This window comes from Caloenas nicobarica, chromosome 17 (assembly GCF_036013445.1).
Source record: "Caloenas nicobarica isolate bCalNic1 chromosome 17, bCalNic1.hap1, whole genome shotgun sequence".
In the NCBI taxonomy this organism is placed as follows: domain Eukaryota; kingdom Metazoa; phylum Chordata; class Aves; order Columbiformes; family Columbidae; genus Caloenas; species Caloenas nicobarica.
Genome location: NC_088261.1, coordinates 1,429,190 through 1,453,849, shown reverse-complemented (window position 1 = coordinate 1,453,849; position 24,660 = coordinate 1,429,190). Strand labels below are relative to the sequence as shown.

General features: G+C 41.6%; 1 protein-coding gene across 4 annotated transcripts in view; it reads right to left on the bottom strand.

Annotated features, from left to right (window-relative positions):
* The window catches only part of SYNRG (synergin gamma), a 36,259-nt gene extending 11,599 nt beyond the window's left edge, over nt 1–24,660 (bottom strand). For 2 of the 4 annotated variants that reach the window (XM_065647086.1, XM_065647087.1), the window contains exons 1-15: nt 24,578–24,660; nt 20,680–20,720; nt 19,241–19,359; nt 17,199–17,329; nt 16,770–16,875; nt 16,043–16,154; nt 14,624–14,917; nt 13,652–13,876; nt 12,629–12,706; nt 11,735–11,931; nt 10,883–11,131; nt 9,966–10,102; nt 7,404–7,522; nt 7,165–7,227; nt 4,346–5,296 (exon numbers count right to left, since the gene is read on the bottom strand). In XM_065647086.1, the coding sequence (XP_065503158.1) occupies nt 4,346–5,296; nt 7,165–7,227; nt 7,404–7,522; nt 9,966–10,102; nt 10,883–11,131; nt 11,735–11,931; nt 12,629–12,706; nt 13,652–13,876; nt 14,624–14,917; nt 16,043–16,154; nt 16,770–16,875; nt 17,199–17,329; nt 19,241–19,359; nt 20,680–20,720; nt 24,578–24,660 (2,905 nt within the window). Of the gene's footprint in view, nt 1–4,345; nt 5,297–7,164; nt 7,228–7,403; nt 7,523–9,965; nt 10,103–10,882; nt 11,132–11,734; nt 11,932–12,628; nt 12,707–13,651; nt 13,877–14,623; nt 14,918–16,042; nt 16,155–16,769; nt 16,876–17,198; nt 17,330–19,240; nt 19,360–20,679; nt 20,721–20,805; nt 20,886–24,577 lie in introns of those variants that run through there. The other 2 variants (XM_065647088.1, XM_065647090.1) reach the window with 2 other exon arrangements.

The following is a 24,660-nucleotide window of genomic DNA, read 5'->3' as shown; positions in this document are numbered from 1 at the left end:
TTAATCCTGGGATCCTGAAAACACCACAGCGTACTAAGCAACCTCTTTTTTTTTTTCTAATTTGTGTTGACTCCAACACCCAGCAAAGATTCAAGCATCGTTGTTGTTTCAGCGTTCACCACAAAATGAAAAGAAAGAGTGATGATCCTTCTGTGAAGATCTGCGCATTGACATTCTACTGTGAATGATTTCTGACAACTGGTGAGATTTTGAGCTGAAAACACATTTTTAAGGGCCAGGTCAGCGTGGTCCTGATCGGACGCTGGCTCAGGACAGGCAGGATCGGCAGCAGCCTGCGGTGGGAATCCTGCAACCAGTAGCTCATGGCAGACAATGCAGAACGGTATTTTAATTATTCACAAACTAAGATTTAGGATTCTCTATGCAAATTCAGGCAGACATGGTGTAAGGGCTGAGGTGAACTGTAATGGTTTACTAGTCGGGGGTGCAGGTGGCGGCTGGTTCTGTTCCTGCTGGAACAGCATCAACAGCCCAAGCCCAGAGCTGTTACATTAAAGAATTTGCTATTTTTTAAAAAATTATCGTGATAAACAACATTTCACAGCAGAATAAAGACCCCGCGTCTCTGTGCCCTTTGGCTCAGCTGGGCTGGTTTCAGCAAACACGTTCGCACCCTCCGCTGTCAGAGGCCTTCGCAGGAGAAATAAGTGTTGTTGAGCTCTTCTATTTGCAGAATTATCCTAAATGAGAGCGAGTGAATTTGACTGTTGAGTCTGGACAAAAATGTAATAAAGTATAGTCATGAACATCACTCTCCCTCCTCCAGATATGATTAACTGAACCAATACTAATAGCACAAGCCCTGCAGAATTAAGTCTCTCAGGTTTATGTTCAAGCCTTCAGTCTAACAAGCTTCAGGGCTAGGCAGAACCTACTGGTTCTCCAGAATGAGAGAGGTGTTGGTTTGGTTTTTCCTTTTAAAGTCTCTCCAGACTGGTGTAAAGAAGAAAAAACATCTACTAGTTTCTGGTCTGTTTTTTGCTCTTGTGGCAAGGAACTAAAAAGCCCCAGTTTGCAGCGGTGTAATGCTTTCACTTGATTCCACATCTCAATTATTTTTAGCTTTTTACCTTGTCTGCTAATTTGTCGTTAATTCCAAACTGTTAGCGACCTAGGATTTGGAGGAATTCAAAGTGACATAATTATGTGACACCAATTTGCAGCTGTCATTTATGTTTGAAAGCTTCACTACTCAGTAAGGCAGGAGTTCCCAAACAGAAAAAGGAAGCAGGGCCCTTTACTTTGGGGCACTGATTAACTCACTCTAGATTAGCTAAATAAATATCAGCATATTGTTTAATGGGCTCCTAGTCATAAAGGCCTGGACAGCGACACATTTTCCAACCGGTCCCCTCCACAAAGGCGTCTCATAACCTTGGCTGGCAGCAGGGAAATCCGGATGAGACAACGGGACAGAGCAAACAGCATTTGTCTTGAGTCTGAACTACCAGCGTACCCTGAAAACCACCGCACAGAAACAACCCTGCCATCCACACATTTCCTCTATTCAACCCCTTGCAAAAACTGCTCTTTTGAGAAATATTTAGCCAGATACATCAAGTTTGAGAAGCGCCCAGGAGTGAGGCCAAAGGGCTGGAGGAACAGCAAGAGAAAGGCACAGCAGCCTCAGGGGATACTATGGCTTTAAACTTTGGATTGTTCAGGAAGAAGAGAGACAGTGCTGGTTTGCAACAAATCACACACATCCCCACATTTTCAAAATATGCCAAGATAATATTTATTAACATAGCAGGACTTACAGATCACAAAAGATAGTGGTACATAGGAGCTTGTAAGGGCGTTATCAGAATAAAGCATGCAGGTCAATACTTGCAGAAGAAAGATATCAAAGCAGATCTGAGAAGGCACATTCACACAGGAAATGTTTAGTTGGAATTAGACATTAGAAAAGCAGCAAAAAACCTGAAGTTGATTAAAATATACAGAGATCTCCAATAATGCCAAAGAAAAAGATACTTTACAGATTTGTCAGTGCAGCAAATGGATAACCCTTTGAGGATACCCGCACCAGGGTACGCTCTCGCCGCAGCGTTCAGCAGAACGCAGAACAAATCAGCTTTATGGAACATGAGGAGGTGCTAATTAAAATGCTTTTGTCTTGGAGTGAACTTAAATTTGGTTTAAAAGAAGCAGCCTGGTTGAAACTAACAGCATGCAGCCAGTGCTCAAAGGGTTATACAAAGTAAAATGCAAGAGAAATCAGGCAACATTAGTATAATCCACCTTCCACACAAAGAATTATAGCAAAGTTTAAAGAGACAGTATCCCCTTTGGAGAGAGCAAAACTGAAAACCTTTCCTCCCCCAGAGACCAAAGTTTGTCATGTGGGAAGCAACTCAACGATTTCTTTCTAACTCCCAGCATAAGCAACCAACCTACCTGCCCATCCCTGGAAGCTGTGCAATGTGAAATCCCAAGAACCAAAGGATAAAGAGCTCTGTACCGGTATGTCAGAACAGTCAAATCATCTGTCACACTTCTGTCCCGCTGCTGTTTTGCTGGAGATGCTGCACGGTGCTTGCAAACACACGGTTCCCAACGCCTCGTCTCCCCTTCCTCACAGTGAGGACAACAAAGGGATACTGTCCCTTTTTGACATTAGATTTACAGATCGAAGGAAATTAAGAGGGGAAAAAAAATACCTGCTTTTTAACTTATGTAAACTGAAAAAAAAAAAAAGGACTTGAACATCAGCAGTTCACAGCTTGAAATGCAAACGCACATACAGGACCACATGAGCGCAAAAGTGATCGTAACAGCTCACTCTTCTACGAGAGCCAGACAGAGTTAAACCGAGTCAAACTCCCTGTGGAAAAACAGCTAACTTGGCACCATAGGAGAATACGGACTTGTTTAGGTTTAATAAAAATAGCTTCTAATTAATACTTCAGAGTTCAAAAGTTTAGCAACAAGCACATGATCGGCTAACCCCTTTAAACAAACCTAAATCACTCCTGCCACAAACGGCAACTATTAATCACTGATTTCTGTGGCAAAAGCTCATATCCCGTAGAAGAGCTACGTAAGTCAAACTACCACCAAAAGAGGCTAGAAAAATATTAGGAAAAAGTGCTCTCAAAACCAAAGTAAACATTCAAGAATACACTGTAGGTGCTACGTTATTGACAGCTCACTCAACCTGGAATTTTACCAAGCAGTAATATGAAAATTAAATGTCTTTGCTAATAAATTATTCCTGATATTTGGTACCCTGTTATAGAGTATCTTCCATGTCAAAGTTGCCAGCTTAATTCTCTCCCCTACTTAAAAATATTATATAATGCAAAATTACAGTACTGTATATTTTCTCTACCCATATCTGCAAAAATGGAAGAAATATTTCATATGGAAATAACCAATTCTTGCGGTAACAGCTTTTACATCTACAGTTTGTATGCTCCCTCCTGTTCAGAAAAGCCTTTGACCGCATAATACTTGTCGCTAGAACACAGTAATGGTTCCCGTATTATTGAAGGCCACAGAACATTTAACTACATCTTATCTCCTATGTACATATGAAAAGAAAAAGCAAGACACTTGGGAAATTTGTTTTATGATATGCAATCAGATCGGAGATGGTCAATTCACTCTGTCAGGAGGACTTTCATAAAGGGAAATTAAGGAAGGTGAAAACCTGATAAGGATAAAGTAGAAGTCCTATGGTTAGAAATTCAGGCCCAAGAGTTACCAATCACAAGACCTGCATTTACAGGCCCTTTGCACAATTATTCCAGTGAGGGTTTTAACTCTAAAAAGTGTATGTAATACTCCTACTTGCAGTCCTGCAAAATACTGGCTACACAGATTAAGCCCCACCGTAACGGGAATATACTGGTGTTGTTGATTAGACAGCTTTTCATTAACAGCATGAATTAGTGCTCTGCCTACCCTTTTAGAAGTGGAGGGCAGGTTACGTCCCCAAGCCAAATGCTCTGTTGAAACCAAGGGATTAAAGTGAGACTCTCTGCCATTCATCTCGCTAATATAAATGGAATGACATTGTTTGCATTAGAAAATTTTCCAATCGGATCCCTTAAGTGACAATAGCTAACAGGTACCAGTAATACCATGTTGTCAAATGTCAAAAATAAACTGGCATGGAGTTCGAACTAGTCAATCTATTTATAGTGTTCTAAGACAAAAAAAATCCCCCCACCTTGCTCAGGGCTGTTGGCTGGCGGGTGCACGGATCCAGGAGTCTCTCACTGCTGAAAGACTAGTGCATAATACTGTAATTGAGCACAGATAGAACACTGCAACCTCCGTCACCTGCGTTACCAGAGCAATCTAACCAGTTCCTCACCTGCTGCTGGCGGATGCTGGCCACTAACTGTTGGCAAATCCAAAGAGCTATCAGACATGACATGCTTAAGATCTCCTCCCACATCAGCCAGTTTCATGTCAAACTGAACAGACAAGGCGTCTTCAGAATCCTCCTTGCCCACGCTGCTGCCGCCAATGGAAGGGAGATCCAGGGACTTCACCGAAGCAGAGTCTTCTTTGGCCTGCTTGAAAGCTGCGACCTTGTCCACCAGCGACTTATCTGCGCTGTTGCACGTGGAAGAAAACTTGTTAGAGTGGAAGTCGGCAAAATCATCATCATTCTTCCCAGAGGAAAGCGTGTTGTCCTTCGCCTCCTCGAAGCCCGGACCAGCGCCTTCCAGAGAAAGCTGTTTGAAGATATCGTACTTGGTGGGCGTAGCAGTGGGGACAGAACTCTGCCCGCTCTTCACTGCGCTGGCAGATGAGCCAGACTGAGCAACGGGACCGGCCTCGAGCTTAAGTGAGTTGTATTTGTCATCTGTTTTTTGTTCGGAAAATCCACTGCTATTGTTGAAAGCCATAAAATCTGCAAAGTCATCTTGTCCACTGGCTGACGCGCAATTAGAAAATTCCCCAAAAAGATTGAACTCTCCAAAGTCATCAGCTAAGCTTGAACTTTTGCCGGGTGCTGGCTGGGCAGTGGTAGACGGAAGGGGCGGTGGAGGAAAGGAGCCTGATTTTGTTGTATTAAATGCAGGTGGAAAGGACGGCTGCTTGTTTTCTCCAGTAGAGGAAAAGAGATCCAAGTCTGCTAGATTCAAAGAGGTCTTTGCTTGTGTTTGCTGTTTTGACTGAATGGGCAGAGAAGGGAAGGATGTGGGGAAAGTTTTGTCTTTTGCAGGTGGCTCTAATGGTGAGATACTGTCAGCCGTTTTAAAATCTGTGAAACCATCATCGGTTCCGGCAGGCTTGAATTCTCCAGGGTTATCTCCTGAGAATAAAGACAACAAAAAACAAGAATGAGACACTGCAGTGACAACAAATACATCATACTCACACCATGCAAGCAAGCAAATTATTTCATGCAATGTCAGATGGTTTTATGCAAACTATTTAAATTAAGACCTCAGGATGCACATAGAACTGCAAACTCAACTTCTATGAACCACACAAGTTTCAAGGTCAGCGATTCTAATATTCATTTCAGCAAACACATAAGTCTTTCAAATAGCCTCAGAGTCATATTAAACTCCCTTTACACTGAGCTAATATCAAAACAAACTATGACCAATAGATTCAAAAGGTGATCAGTACTGTCTCATTCAGCTTCCACATCTGTTCTTTTTCCCACCTCATCTTTCCTGCATTTGCCAAGCAATGAATGTAATCTTGAATTTCACTTATACCAATATAGTATTTGCCTTCTAACAGAAGCAGTTCACCCCTCCTTCCCTTCCAAATATTACCTAAATACAGTTTCTTCATGGGGCGTCAGCAAAGGGTTGAGACAAAAGCAACCCTGCTGAGAGGCTGGTGGTCTGAGCATGTTGGTTTAGAACATTTTTAAGCTCTCATTTTAATCTATCATCTTTTCCTTCTGTCAGGTTCACTTAAACGTACAAAAGTGTTAAGTGATCAGTAAATGTAGTAACCCTGGCATCTTCTGGCTTCTGCTCAGAATGATTCCGGTTTCACGAGGAAGCTGGAGACAGACTTGCACATGGAAGTCAGCGTGATTAATCACCTCTAGTTAACTACATACTGAACGTAAGATAGCGCTATGTAGGGATTGGAATTTAAACCTCATTAAACATGAGGTAACAATGTTTTCATCAAATTTACATTCAATATTTTGGTGTACTAATTTTATAAGTTTTTTCCTGTTCATACACAAATTTTTGAGCAATTTCTTTTGAACATGAAAAACATTGAGTTGCTTAACCCATTCACCAGCATGTAAGTATTTAGACTACTTGTAATTTTAAAATAGTGATGCATACTTTAAGTGTCCAATAAACAGATTTTGTTCTATTTTAGAAGTACACCATTAACATTTAATTCTTAAGCTACCACACAGTGTCATACTTTAAATTAGTTTAACTAAGATTTAAAAGATACTCCTTGTAATAGTAGTGAAGGACCGTGACTATACCTGACATACTCTTCCATTCTCCCTCTCTTCCAAATCAATTCACCAGCAACAATACCAGTATTCACAAAATTGCTATGCATTGATCAGAACTGAAACATCACAGCAAACTAAACTTACGGATGGATTGCAAACTTTTCCATTAGAAATGTAAGCTGGTGAAAGGGTTAAGAGCGGTCAGACTTGGATAGCAGGCAAATACAGTAATTTTCTGTATTTTAGAACATGTATGGAAAGAGATAAAATGTAATTACACAGATGTTGCACCTCAGATGCCACCTAGGTTTTACTTTCTCAATCAAAAACAGTCGAACACAAATTTCAAAAAAGCAATCAGATTTATTCTTAGAGCACCAGAGACTATAAAAAGTTTTGCCCTAACAATAGAAAAAAGTTGCAATTTTGTCCAGAAACATCTTATTCTGTCTTCTAAGACTACGTGACTCCTTAGTTAAAATGAACAAACTCCAGTCATATTATAATTTTAAAATAAAACTCAGAATCACCCACAAGACATGCCAATTATCTAGAAATAAAATCTGTAGGCTGTTCCAATAGTATATTATACTACTTTTCCAGGAGCCTTCCTGCTAAGTTGTTCAGAGGAGCAGAAGCACCATTATTCTAGAATTCTAGCAATGGAAATTCTGCAGCTCATAAAAATAATCATAAAAACATGTTAAAACAGCTCCAAAAACCATAAGGCTTACCTAAATATTTGCTCTCTGATGGTTGCTCTAGTTCACGGAAAGCACTATACTTGTCTCCACCATCTAGTGCAAATGAGAAGAGGAGCACATTTACATAAAGATATTAGGAATTTGTACCATAAATTTTATATTGACATAATTGCTTTGATTTTTAAATATTAATAATTTATCAATGCCAAAACCAAGATATGAAATATTGCAATAAATTGCTCATAGTGGTTGTGTATTTTTCCTTTTACCTCCAAAAGCAGCTGTACTTTCAGAAGGCTTCTCGGCCGCAATTCCTTTAAACGCAGCGTACTTATCAGTTGACGAGAGTGTCTTATTACCTGGGAGTGGCATTAGTAAAGAAGGAACGCTAAAAACAAAACAGATAAAAGCAAAGTTCCTTAATTTATCCATAAGAAATCTACATTTCCAGGTCTTATTTTAAGGAGCCTCTTGTTATGACTACACGATTTGGATCACTAAACCTAAGCTTGTACCCTAAAGAGTTCTTAATCCAGACCCTGCTGTAAACTACCTCAATATTGATTAAGAATAAGAGCATGTAAAGAGGCAACTGGGTAACTGATGAGTGAATTCACACTTTATCTCAACCATATTTCTTTAGGCCAGAAGTCAATTTTCACCCTTCTTGATTTTAATTTGGACCAAAACATGAACAAAAGGCTCCAGAGCCTCAGGCCCCAGGAGCTGACACTGAGCACACAGACATACGCAGGAGTCACTGCTGGGTAACTCAGCACTTTGCCCAGAACAACATAAGGACAGTTTACCCTGATAGAACTAGATATAGTCAAGAGTTAAAACTCCACGAGATTTTGCCAGCTCCATACTTTCACGTTATCTACTTTTGATTATATTTCATTACATATTGCAAAATTAAGAGAATAAAGTGGAACCACTGCTCAAAAGGATGGAAAGGATAACTTTGAATTTCTGTCAGAGCAAATCAACAAGTTTACATATCTAATCAGGAAAATAAGGATCAGTCCACAGTTACAAAAGGAAATATTTTTGCACATAAACACACTCCACTTTATAGAGTAAAACTGCCATAATAACCTAACACCCTGTTAGCAGCTGCTGGAAGATGTAGCAGACATTCTGCAAGAGCTCTGCTTGCCTTCCACACGAGCCCCTTATCAGGCCTTGGTAGCTCTACACAACAACATCCTTTACATACGAATGATGCATTTTACCTCGACTTTATGTCATTCAATACCATGCACATTGAAAACATGAATGAATTGCTATGTCGTTCTTCAGCCTGAAGCAAGAATCTTTCCAGAGCCATTTAAATCTTACCAGCAGCGTACAAGCAACATACAGACCCAGCACTTGCACACACGTTACCGACGGTCTGTTATGCTTGCAGACAGTGCAATGGCAAAAAATATAGTTATGGTAATATAATTAAATTTCACATCACTGCAAAACAGGCTGTTAGATATGCAATCTTGGCAAATGTAACGGTTAATCAGCTGTACTCTACAGATGGGGTTTTTTTAAATAAAGCTCCATAAGCAATTAGATTATAGCTCATTGTAACATTCTGTTCAAAACTGAAAGCTTTTACAACTGAATAAAGAGAATTGCTGCAGTGAAAAAGAAACACCATTTTAAATTTTTTTTTATGATCCCTTACTTCCCATTGTGGAATTTACAAACAATGTTTCTGTTAAAACTTTCAGTAACAGAATAGCTTTAATTGCAAAATGACATCTAATACATATAAAGATATACTTTGAGCATCTTCAGATGCCTGTGGCATTGACTGACATCAGCAAAATTCAATTTCTTACGTAGAACACCATTACGCACAGTGTAACAGAACAATTTGTTTCAGCACCTCAGTCTGACTTCACTGGTGAGGAAGGAACGAGTAATCACAGCTTACCTGGAAAGTGCCAGGTCTACCTGCAGCTGAGAACAGCCAGTCCAGTCCCAGAAAACGTGTCTGTCTACAGTCAGACACCTGGGAGGTACGTTAAAGTTTGCCACGTGCAGTAAAAGGAAACAACACTGAAATTTTGTAATCGCAGGACTTTGAAAGATTAATTGTAAACTCTGAAAGGGAGCAAACATGCTTATTTATTTTGTGATACAAAATTTGCCTGATCCAGAATTACATTTTGGCAGTCTCCCAGATGAAAAGCCAAGACTGCCAAAGTCTGAATGAGATTTCAACTGAGATTTATAGTCAGTTATCGAAAGTTTAAGCACTGGCCAGAGAAACAACAGAAATAACAAACACCCTGTCCACTGGAGTTCTCAGTCATTTAAGAGCTCTTTGTATGAATTTTGGGGTTCCTATTGAGGGCCTGAAGAAAGACCTTGATGTCAGCAAATGGTTTCTATCAGCTCCAACAAGCATGGACTCATACTTTAATGGAAGCGCATGGCACTCAGTGCAGAACTCCTCCGTCCTGGTGGATTTTTTCTGAATAGCTTAATGTAAGATTTTCGCCTGAGTGCACAGTATGAAGTAACTTTCAATCGCCTGTGCAGTGGTATAAACACTTGAAAACCTATCTCCATACCTTGTAAATGCAATTTACCTCAGCATGCTGACTAGAATGCTAAAGAATGGCCAGCCACCTATGGCACATCAAATGTCAGTTTTGATTCAGGAAGCCTAATTGTAGTTGTAACAACCTTCAAAAGAAACTGTCAGAGTAGAAGTCAGGTGATAGAAGAAAATTACAGACTAGAAAGCTACCAACAAAAGAGGAAAACATTTCCTTTCTTAAACGAGTTCTAAAATACTGAAGGGGTGGAAATCAAACATCTCCTACCTGCTCCGGTGCTGTGAACTGGCTGCTTTGGAGGAGCCAGTGCCATCCCCTTGGAAATCACTGAAAGAGTCATCCAGTGAGCCAGACTTTGAAGCATCTTGGAACTCCTGGAAGTCATCATCTTCTGGTTTTACCACCTGAATTACAAACAACATGTAAATTGCTATATTGTTCTCTTTTTAAATGGTCATATAGCATGAAAGCAGTTCAGAGTAATGTGACTGACAAGAGGGAAAAAACAAAAGGAGAAAAAAAAAATAGCTTTCAACGTTAGCAAGCAAAACTAGCATGGTAAGTGTTTCCACTTCACCCAACCCAAAACACACAAGGTGTACAGGATTACAGGGGGTACACATGAAGAACACAAGGACCTCTATTCCTTTCACGTTAAATGTTTAATTAATCATGACAAATATTAAAAATTTAAAATCAATACACACAGCAAAAGCATCAGAAGAAATATTTTCTAAACAAGGATGAGCCATATCTGCAAACAGCAAAATGTATCCCCTACATGATTTACAGTGTTGTAAACCAAAGGTTTTCACAGTTCTCAGCTTCTCCTGAAAACTCCGACTTATTTTACCAGCTAATAGAGTCCATTGTGTAGTTTAACTTAAAATTCCATTTTATGTGCATTACAAAATTCTAACTACAATGAAAATCCTCTTTCGTTGCAATTAGTTTGTAATGGAGGCAGCTTTTGTACCTCTTCTAATGCCACCAGAAAGAAACAGAAAAAATAAAATAACACCTTTAGTGCCGTGACTTCACATTTTGAGACACGACGTGCTAGATTTCAGCTCCATTTTTTGCTGCTGACTTAAAGTCTGTTGTCATTATGCAGCTTTGAAAGGGTCAGGCTAATTCTCTTTTCAGGCCAAACAAGATTTGCCACGCAGGAAGAGCGAGCTGACCTGGGCGGGTGGGAAGGCCGGCAGGAAGGCTCCTGAGGGCTGTGCTGCGGCTCCGCCAGCCGGTGCTGGCACGTTCATCCCCAGCACGCTCGGCCCCATGCTGAGCGGCACGGAGCCCGGCGGCGCTGAGGGCAGCAGGGGCTGCTGGCTCACCGCACCAGGCAGCGGCATGGGAAACCCAGTTAAAGTAGGAACGGGGGCAGCTGGAAACTGGTTTAGCACATCAGGACTCACTGCAGGCATTCCTCTCTGTAAAAGCAAACACAATCATGTACACATCAACAAAAAGGCATATTGCGTTCTCAGTTCCAGTTTCTAGCTTGTATTACTGAGATTGTGAAAGAATAGGGTATTGGTTAAGCTTCAAGTAAACCTTCCAAAGCAAAACCTGCTATAAAGAGCCTCCATAAGTGAATCATATTCAACACCTTGACCGCTGGAGTTACACGGAGAGTACTGACACTTGCCTGGTGCAGGAGAGATGTGGCAAGTCTAGCTGTTCACAGGCTGAGGGATACAGGAACTGTATAGTTTGAGGAAAACAGATGTGCGTACAACAGAAGAAAAATAGACAGTATTTTCTACTAGGAATACATATACATGTGTTTGATAGGTACATCAAACAACTATCTTCAACTGACACTAAAGAAAGGAGTAACTGAAATGTAAGTGCAAGGGAGCAAGGGATGTAATTATAATCCCACCAAAGGTACAAGGGGAGCTTCACCTCTGGACTTCAAAAGCAGGAGTACTTTACTACAGGTGTGCTTCACAGCCACTCGTGCCAACACATGATCAATGGCAGATTGGTGAACTCCCTTTTTGCACCGATCACCACAGCGTTGCCCATACCTGAGTCATAGCGATCATGGCCAGGACGGCGTAGAGCTCCTCCTTGGTGAGCTTCCCGGGGGTCGTGCGGTTGGCTAGAGCCCAGATTTGTCCAAGGGTCTCCCTGGGCAATCCAGATGACATCAGTATGGGATAGAGTTTAGCTGTGTCTATGCCAGCAGGAGTCAAAGTGGTTTCTAAAATTTTCTTATACAACTCTGTAAAGAGAGAGTCAGTATTAGACAGTGACTATGGCTGTTTTCAGGTGAATTTAAGATGGCTTTTCTATTTTGTCTCAAAGTCAACGTTATATCCAATTAGTGGCACTGAAAGCGTAAGGCAAGGCAACAGCATTCTGGCATTGTATTGTGTCATGTTTCATCTAAATGTGTTATTGGATGGTCTTTACAGACAAGTTTAAAACAAGCAAAGAAATATTTTATAAAAAATACGGTTAGTGCTCTATTTCAAAACATATTTCTTTAATGAAGTTGCGGGATAATCCATATGAAAAGATAGTTATAACAGCTTTATGTATTTAAACCTCTGTGTAATCAGTATTTACTACAGCATTTCATTTTCTATTTACTGAGTGATTTGCATAAGTAAGATAAACAGCCTTAAGAAATGAGCCTGTTTATTTACAAGACATGCCAAAAACCAGACTACCCCAAAAGCACTATTATCAGCAACACAACCTCTACTAGTATAACCTCTGTCATATCAAGTTCTAGATAAAACATTTAAAATAAATAAAATCCATACTTCTTCAAACACAGATAAAAGCACCATAAACATTTAACGTATCGAAGATATAGGATTCATGTGGTGACTGAAGAATAATACTTGGATCGATAAATGGCAGCGTAAAGTACACTTACATTCACACCTTACATTGCGCACTTTCTGGTTTACCTGGGACCAAGCTGTCATTGTAAATCCAAGGAGGCATCATTTGCTGAATCGGGTCCTGTGAAGGGAACACTCCAACTCCTAAACGTATTCCATTCAGGAAGAAAAAGACAGTTGTATTAGGATATACAGGTTCAGACTATAAAGATCTCAGACACTAGACCGTACTTGGTCAGTATCATTTAGCATTTCAGGCAAAGATGTCACAGAGGAATCACTGTGTGCAGAGGAAAAACAGCAACACGTATTTCACCATAACTAGAATGATTTGGCAGTAACAGCAAGTCCTCTCGCCCTCCAGTAAAGTGAGATTACGCAAAGGGCCACATGTATTTTTGTCATCCCTGACTACAGTGGAGCCCATGGTTCACGTAACCCTTGAGTGCAACATCAGAGTGCTAACCAAGGTGCACCAGGGACCTTGCATCCCTTTTGATTGGAACAAACCAGAACTAAACAGTCAATGGTTAGCTTTAGTAAAAACCAAATCGGAACTAAGCTTGCTTAAAGTTTTCATCTAGTCCAGCTTTTGAAATGTTGATCCCTAAAGCACAGATAGTTTTAGACATAAAGCATATGAGCAGCAAATTGTCTGGGAAACAAGTAGTAACTAGCTAAGAGTTGTAACCTAGCACAATTTTATCCCCCCCAAAGTCAGAAGATGAAAACCCACTACGACATCGACCATCTTTAGTAATATATTTCCTTAAATAATTAAACAGAAAAAAATCTTTAGAGAGGACTTTTTTTTTTCTCCAAGGAAGATGACAGAATATTTTAAAACAGCAGACCTGATTAAATAAACACGTTAAAAGTGATTACAGCAGTAAATTCATGTGGAAAAAGTTCAGAGCAAAATCATAGTTGTTACACTTTTAGCAAGGATCAAGAGGCACTGACGAATTACTCAAGCAGGCGTTCAGAGCAAAATGATGCAGGATTTGCCTTAGAATTAGTGTACAGAGTGTTAGCGTTCAAGCAGCATCTTATTAGATTGAGATTCTGTCAAATGTTTCATTTGCTCACCACACTCTTCAACTGCTATGTTTTGTTCTGAAGCCTTGTGCACCTCTGCAGCAGTGGGACCCCTTTCATGTCCACCCACAACAACCCAGTCAGTGATGGGCAGACTGGGATGAATGTGGCTTGCAGCCGAGGCTTTGTGCCCAACTTCGGATGTTTTAAGTTTGGTTTGCTCTTGTTCAGATTCATTTGAGCCATTATCTAAGACTTTCTCCTCCACGGAAGAGCCTGAATAAACAGCAGGAGGAATCACTTACATTTTGTTATTAACCACCTGGATCACAATTCCACAGTTCCAAAGGAAAGGTATCATTGGTACCACTGGTGCGTGATCAAGATGAGTATCTGTCGCAGCTCAGACCACTAGCACCACCCTGTTCAAACACTTTTAGAGTCTGATCCTGCCCTTTACTTACCATGCATACACAACAAATTCAAAAACCAAAAATCAATAAGTAGGAGAAGGAATACATGAAACTACTTTCTGTATTGGAATTACCATTGTAAAATTATCTAGGCATCAGTAGCAGAAGTATTCAATATCTACTTATATCTGCAAAATTCTTTGTGTTAATCTCACCAACATCCATTTAGCCTCCAAGAGAGGAAGAACACAAGTGCTCCACATCAGCATAATAGTTATTTTTATACCATCACCTAAGTGTATCATTTTCTGCTACACAGACTTACAAAGATGCTAGCACACAAGACTTAATTCACTTAAGATCAATCATACGCATATTTAGTGATCTTTGGACCCACACAGAATTATGCTGTGAAAGCAAGTCATAAGGGAAGGAGAAGGGGACTTAACTCTTCTTTTCCCATGGGTCAGGTTTCTACTTAATTGCCCAAGTATTACTTCTTTCAGCCAGACTGAAATACAACCCAACAAAATAAATAAAGACTCTGCGTAGCTCTATGACAGAAGGTGACATGTAAAAAAAAAAACAAACCAAGATACTTTAGAGTTACCTGTTTTATGGATACTGGGTGAAGATGCAGAGGTAGGAAAATAAGGACCCTGGCCAGTTGCAGCATGCAGGATTGGAAACCCTGGGGCTGGAGGGGCAGGCTGGGGTGCAGCCTGCGGGGAAAGGCGCTGCCCAGCCTCGGCACCAGGGCGCACAGGCTGGAGAGGCTGGGGGGTGGCTGCAGGCACCGCTTGGGGGGTTTCAACGGGCCCTTGGATAAAGTCACTAAATTCTTCATCATCGGGGAAAGCAGAGTGGGAAACAGATACAGCAGAATGGGATGATGTGGGATGATCTGTAAAATGGAATGAAGACACAACGCAAAGTGATGAGGAAAAAGGTCCACAGGTGGAAAGGCAGGAAAAGTGGCAAAGGGCAGGTTCACACAGTGGATGGGCGGGGGAAACAGCGGATGCATTATTGGAGAGACATGTGCAGAGTTACTATTGTCAGCATAACACACACGAGGTAAAACTGAGCAGCCACTTCCAACTACTCGTCTCCTCTCCCAGATTTTTATGATGTCAACACATTGATTGAAACTTGATTCCTCCCACCGGCCACGGAAGCATTCTGTTTGTTCTAAACAGCCTGGGTCAAAACAAGTGTTGAAGTAATATTTCACACGGGACATAACGAGGGTGTACATGGGGGGCATTCTCACTCAAAGAGGCGTTTTATCTTGAAAAGCTCAATAATCTGTCATAAGATCCATAGGAAATGTGTACTCATTTAGGCAATTTGCTGTCTGATCCCTTGCATAGCTAGCTGGATGGGCAAATTTGTCAGAAACCACCTGTAACTTCAAAATTATCAAAGAGTAAATCCACAGTAGAGACAAACATTTTACACAGGAAAAAGCTTGTCTAGATAAGCTTTGTATCAGGCTAGACACAGGTCAAACCATCCCACAACCCACAGGAAACCTTTAGGAGCAATTGTTACAAATACAGTAATTACTGAGAAGAGAACACACAAGGCTTTGGTCTGACCATGCCCAGGCAGCGGTACTCCAGTAAGCTGTTACAGTACATTGAATTAATTATACAATGTTTTGATCATTCTTAGCACTTGTACTGCACTTCTCAGCTTCAAAAGCACTCTGCAAAATATTAATTAATGCTTTGACTAGAAAAGAACAAACGCATTATCAATTTCTGTGATATTTCACATCAAGCACAATGCATTAAGCTTTCTTTTAAAGATTTGAAGTCTTCTAATAAATGCTGATATCTAATATTTCACCCTTATGACCTGACCAAGCAAACAGTAGCTAGAATGGCATTTTATTTTACAAAACAGTTAATCCACTCACTTTGTACCACTAAATAAAAGTACTTCTTGGAATTAGTTCCCCCTGCTGAGGATTCCAAACATTAGAGCTTTATTTTCAGTTGGAAGATGAGAAAAAATGACAAACCTGGCTTTTTTGCATGTGATGCTGGTGTTGGGTGCATTTTAGCATCTCTAGAAAAACCATCTAAATTTCCTTTAATGGCTTCCAAAGCATCATCCCGGCTTTTTTCACCTGTCTGAAATACCACAGAACACATTTTTGAAACATTCACAGAACAGGTCAGTTTTCTTTCAATATCCACATTTCTTCAGTACAAAAATTAGCAATGCCTGCTATTAAACTTTTTTTTTCTCCAGCAGTGCCTTCCTGAGGCATATCAACAATAACTCCCATATTTAGAAATCATTTATTTTGCAGACTACACCATAGCGGTGTTTTTAAGTCTTTAGACATAGCTTAATGCACAGAAGCAATATACAAACCTTACTCAGTTATTTCTGTTCTCACAGATAAGAGCCTTTGAGCTCGTTGTCCAAAGTTTGGGACATTTGCAAAGTTGACAAACCACCAAACAAACATTCTCTATTCTAGAAAGTCAATCTATTCCCAAATGTTACACTGCACATTGGTTTATTTTTCGAAAGCTGGTTTCAGTTTCAACACCAGACTTTGTTTACCATTACACCAAGAGTGTGTAAAGGACTAACTACTCCAGATGCTTTTCAAGACGTAATCTGATGTCTCATATAAGTTCCCCATTTATTTGCTTGTTGAAAAGCCCATCTCATTAAAAGCCATTAAAAACAAAAACCTGAAGAAAGAAACAGCCCACTTATTTTCTAGGACATACCTTGGGTTTCACACTGCTTAGGAGTCTCAGCTTTTGTTTCTGCTCCTCAAACTGGCGCCGTTTTCTTTCTTCTTCTAAGAATTTCTGCTGGTGCTCAAACCTCTTTCTGAAGCAAAATGATTTAAAAACAAATCTAATAATAACTTTTCATTACAATTTTCATGGCAAGCTTCTGCTTGATTTTTCCATTTCATCTGTCTCAAATTCAGATGGCTTAGTGCACACATTTCTTCTTCTTGGAGCTGTATGACAGCCACTAACAACTTCATAAATGGCCTTCAAACGCAATGGAATCACCTCAAAAATATTCTACAGCCTTAAACAGACTACTTTGCTAGAGAAACTAGCAATATTTTTACTGTGTGGATTACCCCACCAGACTACATCTCTCCCTTAACATTTCCCAAAAGTCAGGAAAGTATTGCTTACTGTTGTTCCTCGGCAAACTGCTTCTGCATGTCCGGACTGTACTGGGGGGCAGCCGCGCGCATCCCCAGGAAAGACGCCTGGCCCATGTAAGGCATCCCAGTCGCTGGCATCGGCCCCAAGGCCATGCCACCCTGGAGCAAAAGAAATCATACAAGTTCCATGAGGGTTTTTTTTCCATAGCGAAAGCTAAACCACTGGCAATTACACTCGGCCAAACCGCAAACCAGGTAGATGTCATAAACGCCGAGCGTTAGGAAGAGCTGGAGAGCAGTGCCCTAGCACGGCCCAGCTGCCGCGGAGCAGAGCGCTGCTCCCTCAGTAGATGGCACTCCTCCCTCTCAGGAACCGCTTGCACTTCATAATGGATTTTACAAGAATTTTCCAACCTGAAAATCAAGGCTTCAAAGCCATGCAACCTACCTCAAGAGCAGGAACGTTAGAGACATCCTACAGCACTACACATGGCTCAATACGTGCCTTTTGGGTTTACTTGGGGTTTTTGTTTCCTGTTCTAAGTGATTGCATAATACTTCTAAATTCCCCGCTGGAGTCGCACGCTCCTAACCAAGGATGGACGCTGGCAAAGCGTGGTGACTTGGCAAACACAGCTTATCCAGGGGAGGACGGGATACAACAACAGCCAAGAGGAGACTTGTCTGAATACACTGCACCTATAGCAGAAACAGTTGCTGCTAAATCCATTCTGGTGCAGCGAGAGCAGCAAAGTTTGCCTAATACAGAAGGAGTCAGAAAATAATTTACTTTCCTAACCATTTTGTATTTGGTATCAAAACACGTAGGAAGAGAACGAAAGTTGTTTATTATTTTTAGACCAGCTCTTATAAAAACATCTTCCTACTATAAATTTTACAAAACTAATCTAATAAATCCCAGGAGGGAGTGGGAAGGGAGTGTAAGGAGATGGCAAGATCCAATGAATTCAGTTTGTCACATAACAATTTGGCTACAAAGCCATGTCAAAACATTAAACTTCAGCAAAGTGCAAATTTGTACATAAGCACATATGGTGCTAAAGAGAAAACAAAAGATTAAAAGAGAGAAAACATAATATAAGCTACTCATATTTCATTCTTATTCCTCAATTAGCAACAGCAGAATTAAAGACAAAGTTACTTTATGCAAGAGAAAGAATGAGAATGAAACACAGGAAGCAGGACAAATGGGAAAACAGATCACGTGGGGAAATACAGCGCATTTAAGAGATTCTGTGCTCCCTGGAACAAGGTATTTAAAAAGAAAGCTTATGAATTGTCATCTGCACTTGCGAAACTTAATTCTATTAACTCCAGCATTTGAGTTACAAAGGGCTAAAACAATTCAGCGAATTGGTCATGATCAGACTGTGTACACAGACACTTCTTATCAGCTTATAAAGGTCTCCTTTAAAACACTATATGACATGTCACCTTAATGGTAAGTACATAAAACTAAAGCAAAGAAGAAAAAGCATGAAGCAAAATTAAAACCCCAGAAGAGGTGTGTTCTGGGAGTTTTAAGTTATAGTTACTTAACGATTCGATACTATTACTAACCACACCTTGGAGTAGGTGGCATGTGGTAGATTTTCAGCATCTTGCCAACACGTTTGTTTCCTTTCCTGTTCAGAGACCACGCTTCCCATCACACTTTGGTGTCATAACACATATAATGAAATCAAAGTGCAGATTCTGACATCTTTGAGTGGGCTCTATAACGTTCAAGTTACTTTAAATATTCCTGATGCTGTCCTCACACTGCGCCCTCAGTTCTCTCTACAACAGTGAGTAATGTGTGTCAAACTCCCCCACTCCCTCTATCCAGATCCCAACAAAACCTGGAGAATTGTTGAAATTGTCAGAAATATCTTCCAAGAGAATACTATAAAATACGATGTCCCACTACGGACTGATACCCACACTTCAGTTTGCAGCCACGTTCCACCCGCTCAGCCCGCGGCAGCGCTGGGAGGGCTGCAGCACCAGCTGTCACCTCTGACAGACACCCAGGTACCCCACATCACCCCACGTCCCATCGCCACAAACCTGCATGGTCATGGGGCCGGGAGGCAGCTGAGAACCGTAATTCATGCCCATCATGCCCGGCATGTTGGGCTGCATGACAGGAACCATCGGGAATCCTTGCTGCTGCATAGGAATCATCCCTGCAATGAAACATCAAACAAGGTAAGCTCCCAGTTAGTCTGAAAGCTTTTTTTTTTTTTTTCCCATCTCTCTCTCTTTTTTTCCCTTTACAAAACCAGCAAAGGAAAGGAAAAAACTTTCAGTCTTGCAGGACGGGTTAAAAAGAAAATTTTTAAAAAGCTACACTGCAAGCAGCCACAGAATTTCCTTAGTTTAGCTACTGGTCAGTGTAAGGGAAGAAATGTGATGGGGCTTTCCCTCAGCTGATGGATTCTCCCACCATCCTCAGGATTGTCTGTGGGTTTATTTCCATATGATTTTTGAAAGGGTCATTTCCAATTAAGATTTGACTGGTGCTGATAATTGTCTGTTTCTCTTGAAAGGGAAAACTTACAATCTGGCAGCTTTTGAAGATATGTCTTGGGAAATAAATTCATTATTTCACAACGTAACTTCATACTCTTATCTGGCTGGATAACTTGCCTGTAGGTTAATTATTCCACTACATATAATAGAATGGTTACAATATTTGTCAGTAAAAGCTAAACTCCAACAAAACTGGACAAATCAAGCTGGAATGTATTAATTCACTGAATAAAGCCTAGTGGATTATATTTCACTATTTTCATAGCTCATATTTTGCTGTCTTGGGAGACATACACTAACATAGATTTTATACCAGCACACCATGAGATAATTATAAAATTCCATAACTGAACATCATACACAAAAACACTCCATGAGGGACAAGACACGCTCAGGAACAATCCATAAATGAGTCCCCGGGATTTTTATAAGAAAACTCCCCACTTTCCCTAAAAGTCCCCTCTGTATTTTCCATTAACTAAACGAACAGCACTGCAACAGGAATGAGAACAAAGGTAATTTAAGGTAGAGGCTCTCCTATTGTATTAATACTTTCCACCCAGGTTGTGACTCTTGTCCCAGGGTCTTGCTGTGCTTTGTAAATATTTACCAGGTCTTGCAACACCCACACAATATGGGCATACACAGCTGGTACATGAAGCATAAAGAGGTTAAATACCAGACTCAAAATAACACAAAAATCTTAAAGGCAAATTCTGGTTAAAAATGGAGATATACTTTCCCTAGATCTTTAACCCACGTTCTGGTAACGCTGCTGCTTCAACAATACACAGAAATTTTATAAATAGAGTTGCAAGAGTCAGCTCACCATGACTGAATTCAAGGGGAACAACAGCTACGGAGTTAAATTAATAATCACGCTTCTGAGCATGAGTGCAGAACTATTTTAAGCTGTTTAATGTATCTAAACAAAGTAAAGAGCTTTGTGCTCAAAATGTTAAGTTCATGCATACCTTGAGGGGGGCCCAGACCACCTGCGACAGGAAACATGAAGCTGGAGGAAGAAAAAAGGATACGTGAAAGTCTATAATTTTAGTGCAAATATAAATGAATGCCTGCAATGCTGGGAAGAAATAGACCTTATCCTCCACAGCTGCACTGCAATGGCTTTGACTCATCCACATCGCCCATGAGCGAGTTTCGGCACCTCTGCAGGTCGGCACCAGGGCAGTTTGTCGGCACCGGGGCAGTTTGTCGGCACCACTCAGGCCCGCAAGCACCGCAGGATGAACAAGCATCTCCTGCTGGAAGGATGTGATTCAGCAAGACCATTAACTGTACCAAACAATAGCTCTCAGCTGCTTAGTAAAAGTTTTCTGCAGAGAAATAAACTATCCACCAAACGCCACAACTTCTGCATTTTGGCCCCCTGCAAAACACTAAGTGTCACAAAATAATAGAGTTTCTGTTTTCTCGGTTACATCTAATTACAAGAAAAATAGCGCCTTGGAAAAGGTATTCATTCGAGTATCAAGGGCCAAGTGCACCTGGAGGAAGAACTGCTAAAAATTCAGCTGAAATCATAATGGAAATTCTTACTGTCGCTTTCAAACAGAAGCATGTGCTGCACTGCCAAAGAGCAAAAAAGAACCTAGTTTAAAAGTCTCATTTGCAAGCAACTCTCAGGAACCCACATCAGCAATAATTTACCAAACAAGAACCCCACGCAGTGTCCCAGGCAGCTGTTACATCAAAATACCATGAAAGAGAAGCGCACTTATAGATATTCAACATTCTTCAGCACAAAGGTGGATGTAAAAGAAACTGCCAAAGAGTAAAGGAGAAAATGCCATCACTTTTCAAAACCTGCAGGAAGTTCTGAAAGCCAGCCTGGTTTGTAAATATGAAAGAGCTGTGTAATATGAGTATTAAGATAAAATAAGGAATGTAAATTATGCATTTATCCAAGAACAAATTGCACCTACCCACTGGACAGACAGCAGGTTACATGGTCACCAAGACAACACATATGACTCTTCATTTCACCCTCTAACTCAAAATATTCTTAATACTGAAGCTGCTTCTTTTACCCTGACCTCAATGTGCTAATTTCTCCTTCCACAACTAACACAGACCTACGTTTGCCACCAGGTCCAGGTCATACACACTATTCTTAGTTTTGTCAGAATGAAGAAATATTAAGTTATTTTTGAAAAGCTCACAAGTATGGAAAAGTGTCTGTAACTTCATGGCTTCCTTTCTTATTATGGAATCCAGTCAACAAGAACTCTTCCAAAACAGCAAATGTAATGTAAACTGAACAAGCATGGCAAGGTACCACTGCTTGTTGGAAGCAAATAAGGGCCAGACTATTAAATATTTATCCCTTCCTGCAGAGCTCCTGACTAATTTATAAGTCTCTGTTGGAGAAAAAAATAAATAAATAAACAAAAAACCGCAGAGCTAATTAGAGGGCACTGGAAGAGGGTTTAGTTTAAAGTAGGAAAGCAAGGTCTGTACGCAGGGCTTGGATTCATCACAGACCTCACTCCAGGACTGACCTGTGTAATTGCCAACATCAGCCACACACATGAGCACAAACCCCATCAACTCACTTTGTCAAGCAACAGGAACTTTATTTCTAAACTACTTTTTGGAGATGCAAAAGAAAAGCCCACACGCATCTAGTTAAAGCAGCCGATTCTCATCGCTGAGGAAGCAAATCGAGGCCCAGCCGTTTGTGAGATGAACTGAGGTGCCACAGAAAACCACTGAACTCAATCACCACACAGGGACAGCAGCAGTGTCAGAAGTAACTGGCTTTTAAAGAAAACATTTTAATTCCAGTTACCTGAAAATGGAAAACTGTCAGGAGAATTAACATTAAAAAGACAAAATAAGAAAAAAAAAAAAAAAGCATGTGCGTGCTAAATGAAGCGGCCTGTAAGGACCAGTACACCACGTGGGGACTGCAAGGACATCAATAGCCTGGTAACTATGCTGCAAAATGACCAAACAGGCTTTCTACACAATGGAAACTTTTATCACCCCAGATGTTTGAAACATATAGATTAGTTGACTATTATCAAGCATGTTATTTTAATATAGTTTCTTACTCCCTGTTTTCTCCACAGTGGTTTAATGCACTTGCAGACATTTCTTCCTCTCAACAGCAGCAGCACCACCCAGGTTCATGGAACGAGTTCCAAGACTTCAGGTAACACAGTAAGAAAGTGCGTAATACATGGTATATGCTGCACAAAATAAAATAAACATAAGGAACACAAAGCAACTGCCCTACAACGGAACTCTAAAAGTAGTAATATAAATCTGAAAATTCCTATCAGATAAGCATCTTAAATATGGAGCTTAAAAAAAATCTATCCTACTTGTACTACACTATAAAAGCTCCAAACTACACATAACATTCTACAAGTGGACTTTTAAACCCCTTCATTCCCAATCAGTACAACTCTATCAACACAATACAGACTGTCAGAATATTTTTGAATGGCAGAACTCCACAAAAATTAAAGTGCAAACAAGGCAAAGAACCCACACAGACACAGAGAATGGAACTTCACCTCCAGACTTAATTCTCAAAGAAACTGAAATACTAAGAATGGGAAACAAGGAGTTTTAAACCCTTTTATTTTTCAAAACCTATAGTCCACAAACAACACTTTTGTTACTCTCCTATTAAATTGCTGAGCAGGCAGCATTGCTCTGAGCACGGTTCATCCAGCCCCTCACAAGAACTGTTTCAGATTCACGTACATGGGACACACACAGATTGCCTCCCATCCCGCCCACAGCCCGCACAGACACACACACTCTCCAGCTTTTCTCTTCCCAGGAATCCCACAGCCCTGGGACGTCTGTTCCCCAGCTCAGAGCAGCGACCGGCTCAGCCGACAGGGACAGACACCCCGGCACGTTCCCAGGAACACCCACAAAACCGCAGGCTTCAGACATCCCAGACAACTCGATGAACTTAAATTCCCTTTCTCAAATGCAAAATTCACCCAGTCTTCCTACAAGTACGGCAACAGATAAACAGCATGCAAGGGCCTACATAAAAAACCAAAATCACTAAGTCTTGAAAGGCAGTGAATTACAGCTTCCTAACCTTTCCAAAAACACAACGGCGTGGTCACACATCTTTTTTACACCTGTTTATTTCTCCTGACACCATTCCTCAGCCCTTCCTCTTTGCTGAGGTGCCTTTTGTGGGATGGAGGGGAAAAGCAAAGAACCCCCCAGCAGCCGCAGGCGAGCAAGGGCTGCAGCGGCCACCAGCCTGCCCGGTGGCGATAACCAGCTTATCGCTGCCCGCACCAGCGGCACCCGAGCAGGGCTGGGAAATCCCGAAATCCCCTTCCAGCCCAATAGCTGAGATTGTGGAACCTGATGGCGAGTGGGCTACGACTGCCCGTGCCTGGACCAGCTGGGCGATAAGGCGGCTCCCAAAGGGCAAATACAACCTGTCAAACCACCACGGCTGCATTCCCCACACCCCGCCCGGGACCGCCACGTACCCCTCTCAGGACACCCGCACTCCACCTGAGACACCCACAAACCCCACCTGGGACCCCCCACCCCCCGCCCGGGCCCTGACCCCTCTGCCCCCACATCCCCCCCGTCCCCCGAGCCCCCACCCCACAAGTCTCCCCCTCACATCATCACCTCCCAGCTCCTCCCATCTTTGTCCCCGTTGTGTCCCCCTCAGTCCCTCCATCGCCCGCCCGTGACCCCCCGTCTCCGTCCCCACACACCCATCTCTACCCCACCTGTCCTCCTCCTCCTCTCCACACGCCGCCCCCCTCATCTGCGGCCCCACACCCCGCCGGCCGCAGCCCTCCAGCCCCGCTCCCCGGCCCGGGGTCCCCGCCGGGCTCCGCCACCACCGACCTGGCGGCCCCCGCTGCTCCGCCGCCCGCGCCGCCCGCCGCCCCGCCGGCGCCCCCCGCGCCGGGTCCCGGCCGCAGCGCCAT